This window comes from Ptychodera flava, chromosome 9 (assembly GCF_041260155.1).
Source record: "Ptychodera flava strain L36383 chromosome 9, AS_Pfla_20210202, whole genome shotgun sequence".
NCBI classification, from domain to species: Eukaryota; Metazoa; Hemichordata; class Enteropneusta; family Ptychoderidae; genus Ptychodera; species Ptychodera flava.
In genome coordinates this window covers 37,919,175-37,931,497 of record NC_091936.1, presented here as the reverse complement: position 1 = coordinate 37,931,497, position 12,323 = coordinate 37,919,175, and the positions used below count along the sequence as shown (strand labels likewise).

The 12,323-nt window shown below is 37.5% G+C and overlaps 1 protein-coding gene across 8 annotated transcripts in view; it reads right to left on the bottom strand.

Moving 5' to 3' along the window:
• Nucleotides 1-12,323, bottom strand: part of LOC139140906 (PDF receptor-like) — a 115,923-nt gene that overhangs the window by 51,610 nt on the left and 51,990 nt on the right. For 5 of the 8 annotated variants that reach the window (XM_070710376.1, XM_070710381.1, XM_070710375.1 and 2 more), the window contains exon 2: nt 11,820-11,937. In XM_070710376.1, coding sequence (XP_070566477.1) covers nt 11,820-11,892 — 73 coding nt within the window. In that variant the 5' untranslated portion in view covers nt 11,893-11,937. Of the gene's footprint in view, nt 1-11,819; nt 11,938-12,140; nt 12,317-12,323 lie in introns of those variants that run through there. The other 3 variants (XM_070710379.1, XM_070710382.1, XM_070710378.1) reach the window with 2 other exon arrangements.

Genomic DNA, 12,323 nt, shown 5'->3' with positions numbered 1-12,323 from the left:
CACCACGTTTTGGTGGTTTAGGAATCCAGGTACCTTATCTAGATTATAGGAAAGTGATCATAAGTCCCATAATATGCATATTTATACATGTATTAAAAATAATCACTGTCATATTCTTCATCCGGAACGTGTTGCTTATGTGGATTTTCACAATTTCCAAGGTTAGGTAGTAAAGGGAAAGCAACTCCACACATCGTTCATATTTGGATTGTTTGCATTTTATGTATGAAATTGTGTATAATATAAGTGCATCGCATGTTGGCTGTTTTATGTAAAATGTTGCTTAGCCATGGCTAGACGTACCCGTAATTTACGTGTCTTGATGTTACTCCGCACTGGAGCGGAGAGACTAGTGTGACTATCTAGTGTAGAATATCTACTGTTTGGTCTTGTTGTGTTTGTGTAGGTTCGTGTGAACCTGAGTTCGAGCTGTTGTCGCTTTTGTGAAGTCTAGCGCTTATAAGTGTGTCGCCTATATTCTGTTCCTTCTATATGCGATTGTTGGTTGATTTTGGAAGAGTTTTTTTAGTGTTTCATCTTTTTCAAATTTATCCAGTTTTCTGTCAGGGTTTGCTTGATTTTTGTCGTTTCGATGTATGGGCTATATGTTGTTATGAAGACTACTGTATTGTTTGTGGCGTTCTTTCTTTCTTTTTGTTGTTCAAGCTGTCTTTTTTTGCTTTTATGATCTGTTTCTCTGATAATGCGTTCTATTTCATTTTTAGCTTGTATTTGGTATATATATATATATATATATATATATATATATATATATATATATATACCAAAAAGAGCTTATATGGTGATTCGGTGGCATCTGTATGTCTGTATGTCTGTATGTATGTATGTGGGTATGTATGTGCGGATGTATGTCTACCATCTCAGTATTTGGTGTACAGTAGATGCAGAGGTTTAGATGTGACGCTGTTCAAATGAACACGTCAGTGTCAAAAATGTTCAAATCAGGTGAGAGAAAGGGAAATCCCGCAAATGTGCAGGAGTAGTGGCATGCCAGTGACTGAAACAGGCTACTCCACTGACCTTGAGTCATTTCCTGCCATTGTTTATGAACTGTTAGAAATTAACAGACCTGCTCAAACTAAGAGGGATCTAGCAGTTTCTGCTATGCATGTTGCTAAGGTTGACCTCCAGTACCTACAGTTTCAGACCTTATTTACTTTTGTCATTCTTGTATTTCTGGTTTAAATAATTCTTGTTGTTTTTCTGTTTGTACTGTGCAGAAATCATTGTCATAACATCAACGTAGAATTTTCCTGCACTGAACAGATAGAAACAACATTTATTGTTGATCTTTGGTACCCATTCTAGTATGTTCCAATTCGGATCAAATATGAGCGACACCGTATAATTGCGTTTTTTTATATTGTCGGTCTTGTAATTTTTTACTAAATTGTGTAACTTTCTGTGTAAAATCGGTTTCGTTGTTGCATTTCCTGATGTATCGTAAAGTTTAACCTTGATAAGACCTTTGAATGTTGCTGCCGTATGACATGAATTTCGTTGTAAGAACTGGAATATATCTATTGGTTTTATGTGTGTCTTGTTGTCGAGAATGTTCCTTTTGTTGTATCGACGACCTTTGTAGATAGTCAGGTCTAAATATATGATTTCTTGAGAGGAGCTTTTAAACGAAAATTTAAAAGTAGGATGCATGTTGTTTATGTTTGATATGAATTCATTGAGTTCGTGTTGTGTTCCGATGAAACTCAAAAAAACATCGTCCCTGAACCTCAGCCAGGTCGGTATTTGTTGTTCGTGTTTCTCTTCATTCTCATTTCTGTCTCGTAAAATATAATATCTGCATAGAGCATCCCATATTTGCCGGTAGAATTCATCGTTGAATTCAAATATTTTGTTTTTTAAGTATTTTTAGCAGAGCTATCATGTATTTCGTTGCTTTCTGCTTGATTATGTAATTGTTAGATGATCTTTGATAACCGTACAACACCCATTCAAAATGAACTACAACTGGATCCCACATACAACTGAGAACTCAAAGCTAGAAAATTATTCGGAAGCGACAAAATCGGCTATTGTTTACACACCTATTCGAAACGCAAACATGACACATACAGAAAAATAGCGTTGAAAACGCTATCGAAAAGCAAGAAGATAATCATCAAACTGTTTGATAAAGGACGGGGGACAGTAGTTTTAAACACTGATGATTACATAAGAGAATGCCAATGTCAACTTAGCGATCAATGATGTACACAAAATTGGCAATAGATGACACAAACACTACAATAGAAGACATACACAATCTCACAACAGAAATGTACAATGAAAAACATATGACTATCCCATATATGAATATTTGAATCCAGTCAATAGAAAAATAAGAAAACCGCTTTGGTACCTTCTACCGAAAATACATAAAATGCAACTAAGCTCGTAGGGCTGCCAATTATAAGTGGAAGCTCCAGTCCAACATTTCACATACCAGAATTCATTGACCACTTTCTCAAACAAATCGTCAAGAAACAACCAACATACATCAAAGATACAACAGACTTAATTAGGACAATCAAAGTACCGGCCAATGCAACACTAGTAACACTAGATGTAATTTCAATGTACACGAATAAACCAAATGATGAGGCAGTTGAATCAGTCGGCAGAGCATTAAATCAGGAAGGATCATCAAACAATTACATAATCAAGCAGCCACCAACGAAATACATGATAGCTCTGCTAGAAATAATCTTAAAAACCGAAACATTTGAATTTAACGATGAATTCTACCAGAAAATATGAGGGGGCTCTATGGGGTCTCTCTCATCTCCAGAAATAGCAGATATTACATTTAATGAGACAGAAATGAGAATAATACAGAAACACAACAACAAATACCGATCTGGCTGAGGTTCAGGGACGATGTTTTTCTGATTTTCATTGGAACACAACACGAACTCAGTGCCTATATATATCAAACATCAACAAAATGCATCCTACTTTCAAATTTTCGTTTGAAAGCTCCTTTAAGAAATCACATATTTAGACCTGACTATCTAGAAAAGGTCGTCGCTACAACAAAAAGAAACATTCTCGACACCAACACACACACAAAACCAACAGATTCATTCCAGTTCTTACAAAGAAACTCATGCCATCTGACAGCAACATTCAAAGGTCTGATCAAAGGTGAAACATTCAATACATCAGAACAACAAGGAAGCCGATTTTACACAGAAAGTCACACAATTTAGTGAAAAATTACAAGACCGACGATATAAAAAATGAAATAGAACGCATTATCAGAGAAACAGATCATAAAAGCAAAAAAAGACAGCTTGAACAACAAAAAGAAAGAAAGAACGCCACAAACAATACAGTAGTCTTCATAACAACATATAGCCCATACATCGAAACGACAAAAATCAAGCAAACCCTGACAGAAAACTGGAGTGAACTTGAAAAAGACGAAACACTAAAAAAACTCTTCCAAAATCAACCAACAATCGCATATAGAAGGAACAGAAATATAGGCGACACACTTATAAGCGCCAGACTTCACAAAAGCGACAACAGCTCGAACTCAGGTTCACACGAACCTACACAAACACAACAAGACCAAACAGTAGACATTCTAGCTTCCCTACTTGAACAACAAACGTATGTGGAACAACATACTACCAAATAAAAACAATCAACCATTCAACACGTCTCACCAGTCAAGAATGAATTTTAAGCGACTGATGAAGAAAACTGTTTTCGAAACGTAGCGCCAAAGGATCGCAGTGTTACACTAGTCTCTCCGCTCCAGTGCGGAGTAACATCAAGACACGTAGATTACGGGTACGTCTAGCCATGGCTAAGCAACATTTTACATAAAACAGCCAAACATGAGATGCACTTATATTATACACAATTTCATACACAAAATGCAAACAATCCAAATATGAACGATGTGTGGAGTTGCTTTCCCTTTACTACCTAACCTCGAAAATTGTGAAAATCCACATAAGCAACACGTTCCGGATGAAGAATATGACAGTGATTATTTTTAATACATGTATAAATATGCATATTATGGGACTTATGATCACTTTCCTATAATCTAGATATGGTACCTGGATTCCTAAACCACCAAAACATGGTGGTAGACACAGACATCACTAGTCTAGCTTTAATATTTAAGTAGTTATGGCCATTTTAAGTATATGGCGGCCATTTTGGACGCCATCTTGAAAATGACACGTTTCCGGTGGTCAGATTTTGGTAGACTTTTAGTATGTTATTAAGCACATTTGACTCTATAGAAAACCGTTGAGAAACCTTTTGTAGCAATTTTTTTGGGGTCAAACCATATTTTCAGCCGACTATTTACCAACGGTCGATATTTGACGTGGCGACTGCGCACGGATCGCGAGATATCGATAAAAACATGTCTTCAAAAAAGTAAAAGTTTGAATTCCGGTGGCCCACCTGAACTCAGCTTCCGAACATCGAACGTTCAGCACTGGGGCCATTGTCAACTAAGCTATGGAGTACGAGTCTACGCTTACGCTGCTGTACGCCACAGTACCACTCACGTCGATGATAGGTCATGCCCCGTGGGAGAAAGCTGAGTCTTACTGACTTGGCGAAAAAACGAAAAACGATTTTTGCTGATTCCACCAGAATTCGCATAGGTGACTAGCACAGTTACATGCGGTTGATACATAGCGGCGCGCGCGGCGAACCACACGTGCCGTGTGGCAGACGACAAAATGTAGTCAGCGGAGGCGGCTAATATTTAACACGTAAAAGCTGATGTCTATGTGGTATTGGTTAAAAATATAATACAACTGATTTAGAATAATGAAAACGACAAAAACTAAGGAGAAGTTTTATAAAACTTACCTTAGGTAAAGGCATAATGCTGTATATAAAGTCTTTGCAGTGGAAAGTAAATTAATTGCGTCGTTCGAACTTATTGTAGACTCCCTAGAATATCGTCAATCTGCACAACAACACACCTTCGGGGGATTTCGGGTCAAAATCAGAAACGATCGTAAAACTTCGAGATGTGAAAAATACGCTCGGGAAATGACATGTTTTTATCGATATCTCGCGATCCATGCGCAGTCGCCACGTCAAATATCGACCGTTAGCATTTAAAAAATGTGTTTTAAAAATGTTACCAAATGGGAGTGCCTCTTTAATGACCTCAGTGATGAATATTTTGTTTCAGCAATGCTTGGAAACGAATATGTAAATTAACAATTTAGGCTCTGAGGACAGTACGTTTCTCGTAAAAACAACGCTGGAATTTTTTCAGACATTTTTTTTGCGTTAATTAATTTCATTTTTCTCTCTGATGTAACTGTTATGAATCTTAAAATGTAAATATGTATGTTGCTGTGACTCTTTTTTGCAAAGGAGGAAATAAAGAAACAACAACAAAAACTGGCGAGGTACACGCTACCGGGCATTGCAACAGTATTCCATATCGATAAACATCAATTAGCACAAATATTATCAATGTTATATAGGCTGGTGAGAAGGTTTGGGTATAGCTTGTTAGTGAATATAGCTTTACCATAGCGCTCACAAGGCTTTTGAATGGAACATTCACTCAAAGTGCAGAAGGTCACACACAATCTCTATTGAACTATGGTAGACTGATTAGCATACTGCAAAAGTAATCGTTTGCCATTATCATCGGAGAATGTTCATCTGCAAAGTTCATGAACGCTCCAATTTAACTCTGCGTGCGCGATTTAACATGCATCCAACCGTAATATTTTTTTTGACACTGGCTGTTTTCAATAACGATTTGAGTATTAAGTCCCAGAAGACAGACGCCTTTCAGTATAACCTGACATGTCTCATCTGATAATGAACTCAACTGATTGTCTGTTAGATTTTTATTGAATATTTAACATGTGTCTCTATAACCATTTCCTTTCGTTTTGAGGGAATCAATTACTTAGTGTCGAGTTCATGTCAGAAGTCATACTTCAGTGAAGCTGCAGACAGAACATAAATTGCGATATTAAACACCTATTGCCTGGTCATGAGGGCTATAGCGCCCGTCTATTATCCCGAGGGGCCGTGTGTTACCAGAAACACATCGCTATTCCCCGAGGCCGTAGGCCGAGGGGTATAGCGGTGTATTTCTGGTAACACCCGGCCATAAGGGGTAATAAACGGGCGCTATAGCCCGAATAAAGACCAGTTTATCGGTGTTTTATAACACACCACACTCATGTTGTATTGTGTTATAGTTTTAATGTGTTTTGATATTTGCACCGGAGCAATCCATTATAAGTTTACTTGGCAATATTTCCACAGTGGTTCAAGTTACAGAAGTACAGAGTACCACTTTCTTCCAAAAATATTCTACGCATACCTAGCAACATCCTTGGTTGCACTTCAATTTTTTTGTTTATGAGCTGTTCAAGTTTCTACGCTGTTGGAATGGAAAATCTATCTGTTTTAGAGAGAGGCTCGTCGCTCATCCCAGGCGCACATCACGTTCTAGTTACCCGCCATTGTTTGAAAGCTGCAGACGACAATACGGTCACGTGACCGGCCACTTTCCAAAATTTGGTCGAAACTATTTCACAGGGGAAGTAGTTTTTCAAACAATACCCTCTGACGTCACTTTTTGGGACTGGACGTATCTAATTTCTCGTCACGTGACGTATTCTGGCGCATCGCGACACGGAATGAGCATGAAGCGTGTTATGAAACGTGCTATAGCTTTAGCAGAAATACAGGTCACACTTAATACTTCAGTCTTTAAGCTTTGAAAGTACATTTACATATCCTAAACTGATGCGTTTGACTGCATTGCATCTTGTTCTTTCTTGTTTGTTTCGTGTGTTTTGTGTAAATTTGACTAATATTGACTTCTCTTAGCGAATTACAGTCAAATGTTAAAATGTTTACGGAAAAAACCTGACCATTGAAGCATATATATATATATATATATATATATATATATATATATATATATATATATATATATATATTATATATATATATAATATATAGATAGATAGATAGATAGATAGATAGATAGATAGATAGATAGATAGATAGATAGATAGATAGATAGATAGATAGATAGATATCTTATATATATGTAAGTATGTACGTGTGTATGTATGTATGCATCCATGCATGCATTTGCAGAACATTAGAACTTGCAATCTGCGGAGAAGTCATCGTCCGTTCAAACCAACAGATACTACAGTGGTTCAATCGGGTTCGAACTCACAAAGTACGGCACCCAGTCACCTGGCGGAGAAGCCACAGACAAAACGGCCAAATCCCCTATCCCAAAACAGGGTTGGTTCAGGAACCGAGCTTAAAGTCGCTTGCTGCAATGAATACATCATACATCGCTTAAACTGTGCGAAATGTATATGAATGTGAACATACGCCGGTGTATTGACCGTTAGATTTATTGATGTTTGTATCTATTAATGACCCTATCACTACATTTGTAGAGCTTGTATTCAAACGCAGAAAAGCTATACTTACATGATGTAATACTACACCAGCGATAAGAGAATATTTCGATTGAAAACATTTGTGAAAAATCGCATGACTATTAAAGTGATTCCTTAGCTTTCAAGAAAATGAAAATGAGTATTTCATGTTTTAATCAGATGCAATTCGATAAGGTGCATCGAGACTATTATGCCTTAAAGGTATTTACGTGCTTTGAATTCGCTGACAGATACGAAAAGTTGAAGTCTCGAGAAGTTCAAACAAAATTACTTTGCATTGTTATATGGACATAATGGCAACTATCGAACACCATGGATGGTGTCAATGTTGATTTGCGCGAAAAACTGCAAATGACAAATGATCCCAAATAGGGGCAAAAGTGAAAATCCACTGAACGCATCAGATAGATGAAAAATCAAGAAATAGGAAAACCTTGTATTGAGTAGACTAAAGAAAGGTTACTTTTAAAGCCGTAGGTTGTTGTTGTATTAATAAATTTATGTTCAAAGATCGGTCGAGGTGTTCAGTCGTTGTCGTAGAGAGAGAGAGAGAGAGAGAGAGAGAGAGAGAGAGAGAGAGAGAGAGAGAGAGAGAGAGAGAGAGTCAATTGTATTAAGCAATCGAATAATGTTTCTTAATTCGTAGATTTATTTTTGCCTAGCACATGTCGTTATATATTTAACAGCACGCAATGAGAGATTAGAAACCATAACTCAGAAACACTGCATCTTAATAATGTACGTCGGATTAAAATAAAAATGTAATCGTAGCTATTGTTGTTGTTAACGCTCTATGTAAACCCACTTGACTTTGACATTGAAGGGAATGTTCAAAGAATTATCGCAATTGTTTTTTCCAAACCGAACTGGCGTTGTACATTTACGACGCGAAGGATTCACAAGAAAACATATAAAGAAATCTCTACCTGTCATCTTACAGTCGATAACGAAACGTAGAAGCCCTGCATTGGGCGGACTTCAATATCACTTGAAAAGAGGGATCAAATCTCGCGAGACACATCCAGATCCTGTCCATTAGCCCAATACGCTCCAGATCGGAGTTCTATATCGATGGACGAAACACATTTAATAAAAAAAAAAAGGAATGCATCCGGCGAAGATTAAACATGGAATGTATAATAGAGAAGCATACTGATTTTCTATGCAAAAAAAGCCTTGATTCTGTCGGCCAGTTCAATTTTGATGAATCCGAATGGAACTCTCTTTGAACTCTTGGCATATGTTCTAAGACACTGAGAAACGTTTAACGTACTAGAGTTGCCGTCGAGTTAATACAAGTAGTTTACATGAAGGGCATAAGCATTAGCTTTAAGTGCATGAAATCAATGGCTAGACTTTTAGCTTGAAAATTGAGAATCATGATTCCTTTGAAATATACGGAGTTGTATACTTTTTAAAAAAATTCTTGGCACGTGTTTTTGATGCACAACATAAACTTAATGTGTATTCAACGAACACAAACTTCTTGGCATATATGAGTCGATATTGCGCAGGTTTGCACTGCACAGCGCTTGAAGTGTTGGAATATAAGATGACCGAATCCAACACCAATCTTATCGGACTGTATGATTATCTGAAGCATGCCATGTTTTTTATTTTTAATTTTCAAATTTAATTGCCCGTAGAATTGAGAATTCCACGGATGGTGTTTTATTCCCCCATACACACGTATGCATACGGTACACACACGAGGAAGAGCACCTTTTATTCGCAACCGTCAAATCAAACATGACATTTTTTATTTCTGTCGGGTCATTTTCCTCAAAAGTATAGGGCAGTACATGCGTGTGTTAGATGGTTAAGTGTGAACCATACCAGCTCAGCAATCATTTTCCACGTCCTTATACTTAAATAGAAGGTAGTTTTGATTATACCATATACACTGAAATATCTTGGTCCATTTCGCTGGACACGCTTTTCGATCCTTTTCTTTACAGATCAAATATTTAGCCTACTAATGTCAAAGATTCATCTACGGAATATTTCATTCCAGGGAAGGTTTGTTAGACCCAGCAGCTATTTCGTCTCTCAGGTATATGGTACATTTACTATAGACGCCAAAATGATAATGTCATAAATTTACTCCTTCGGGGCTGTGTTTCCCCTTAAGCCATCTTTACAGAATTCCTTTTATTTTGCAGCCATAGCAACTGTAAATCAAATATAGATGAAGCGTGACAAAAATGGCAATAATTTTATGCCTCCCCGAGGAATTCATGTAATAGGCTCTCGGTGATTGCGAAAGGGAAAGACATTTTGGATAGCAAGTGTAAAAAGCTGTTAGTAGATTGAGACCGCCGTTGATGCAGATGTGAATGTTAATTCGTAATTATTATATGTAAACAAGCGCACTAGTGTTGTGTAGACGTCAGGTGAGATTTAGAACGAATAAGATGAAGAAGATTTCAAGAAGGTATGTAAATAGTAAGAAAAAGTTCCATTGTGTCGGCCTCGACAATAAAATACAATTCCCTCACTTATGTTATCTGCTATACGGATAATGATGGGTTTATAGCCTGTAGACCGGAGAACCGTTACGCAAATTTAAAGAAAGAGCCTGGACGTTTTTTTTTAATATTTCAGGAAAAAAACCAGAAATGTGTTAGCGTATAGCTTTGATATTTTTGATTAAGAAACCGTGGCTAGTCAAGCTATTTTATAGAATTAATTTCTTTCGTTGTTCCTTGTATCTTTTTGCAAGGGGACAAGTTTTTACAGCTTGCTGGTATATTTTATGTGGCATACGAAAAGAACTCGATTTGTCTTCTCTTGCCACCGTACTCGGTACGTTTTGAAACACAGACACTAGAACGTCTAGGTTTAAGCTTAGTGTGTACCCTGTAAGTGCGATCCATATACTGTATGTGCACATTTCTTCAAAACCGAAAATGTTGTATTATGAATTAAGCCAGGATAATTATAAATGAAAGGAGAGTTTGGTCGTCACGTAAACTGTCATAAACACACGAACCAAACATAAAGGAAGTGGAGTATAGTAAGAAAAAAAATATTTTAGAGGTGCTTTTCTTGAGGGTATCTACATTTCATACTGTATTCACCAAAAAATAATTATGAAGTTTTGAACGCTTGACCCTATTCTAGCCTATGAAAACTTTGAATGAAGCATTGACGACTTATTTTAGAGGCCTCAAGGCAATATGGATTAAAATGACCTAGAAACATACTGATATGTAAAGGTCAAAATGGTTGCTAAATCCTTTGTTTACTTTCATTAATGTTATTGGAATAAGGATATTAAGCACAATTTAATGCTCGGCACGTTACATAAAACATATATCTGCAGATATAGTTTGTTGGAGCCCCTAATATATGTGATTGAAAGTCTGAGTCATGGCTGCCGTAGTCTTTATCGATTATGGAATCCGATATAAATCAGGCTCCGAATTCAGCTTGCCACTGTAAGGGTTTAACATCTACAGATAAAGGTCACCTGTCAACCAAGTATGTACGAGAATAGAGGATAGAGTGCGAATCATCGCTGGTGTAGTCATGCTCTGGTTTCGCAACCATTTGTGATTTACATTCCCTTGTCAGCTCCCGGAATTGCAAGTTGTTGGATCTTCAATAAACATTTGCAATTTTTGTGTTTCTCACAAAAAATGTAAGAGACACATATAAGTTCACTAACACAATCGCACAACATCGTTATAGCGATACACCTGTGAAGAACATAGTAGCGCTAATGCTCCAAGAACGATATGTACATTACGCGATGTCTACTCTTTAATACAGAGTTGCTGATCTATGCGCCAGCTTTCTCAACATTTTACGTGACGTCAACACCGGAAGATATGATTCTGCAAGGTACGTTATCCGTAGCACATTCAGTATCTCAGCTTTGTTGTACGAAATTACCAAAAGTCAACGCAGCATGCAATCAATGATTTCATATTCGAATTGAATTGTGCCGATATTTGAAGCGTGGAAATTAAGCGGATACGGTAGCCTCGAGGTTTCTAAAAATGCCAAGTGATCCGTTGAGTATAGTGCTGTTGCTCGGCATGGAGATGTACCATGGTTTCCGTCGATTGACATGTTTAAATGTAAACATTTAGACTGAGGTCAACCGATTTTCAGGAATGTGAACCGACGGAATATATGCTCCGCTTGTCAATTACCAAAGTCGAAATCATCGTTGAAGCAGACTCACATGAGTGAAAGAAAACGTAGGCTATACTTTGCGAAGTAACACTAGCATCAGGCCAATTAGAAGAACCTGGACACTCTTTCTACGCTGCGGGTTGGCCGACAGCTGCATTCGAAAAGAAGTTATGTTACCACAAGTCAGAGAAGAAAATATTGTTGTCCTACCGTTTGTGGTTCCATTGTACAGATCTAGCTGCTGAACACATGCCTCTTGGCTGGCTACCACCTCGGCCGTCATCGTTCAACTCAAGGTTTCTAAAGCGAACTGATTAGCTTCGTCGTCCTGTCAACAAAAAAATCCAGACCGAGTCAGCATTAACGATGAAAACGCCACGGGAGATGTGGCTTATGATTACAAATACAGATTCTCGATGCAGCAAGGCGATTTGCCACCAAAGAGGCAGATTAGACGCTAGATAGAATCAATTGCCCTGTCTGCTGTCCTTCACGTCACATCAAAAGAGAAAAAAGCGAATAAAAACTGACTATTTTCACCATAAGCTTACAATCTCTGAACCAGTCCTTTCAAGAACGTGTAGCCATGCCTATGTCAGGGTATCCCTATTTAAGTGTAAAAGCAGCGATCCAGTTCTCCGGTAAATTCGTTGCGCTTGCTTTATAAATGTATATAGTCAAGAATAACGGACGAATAACAGCGACAGTCAGTTT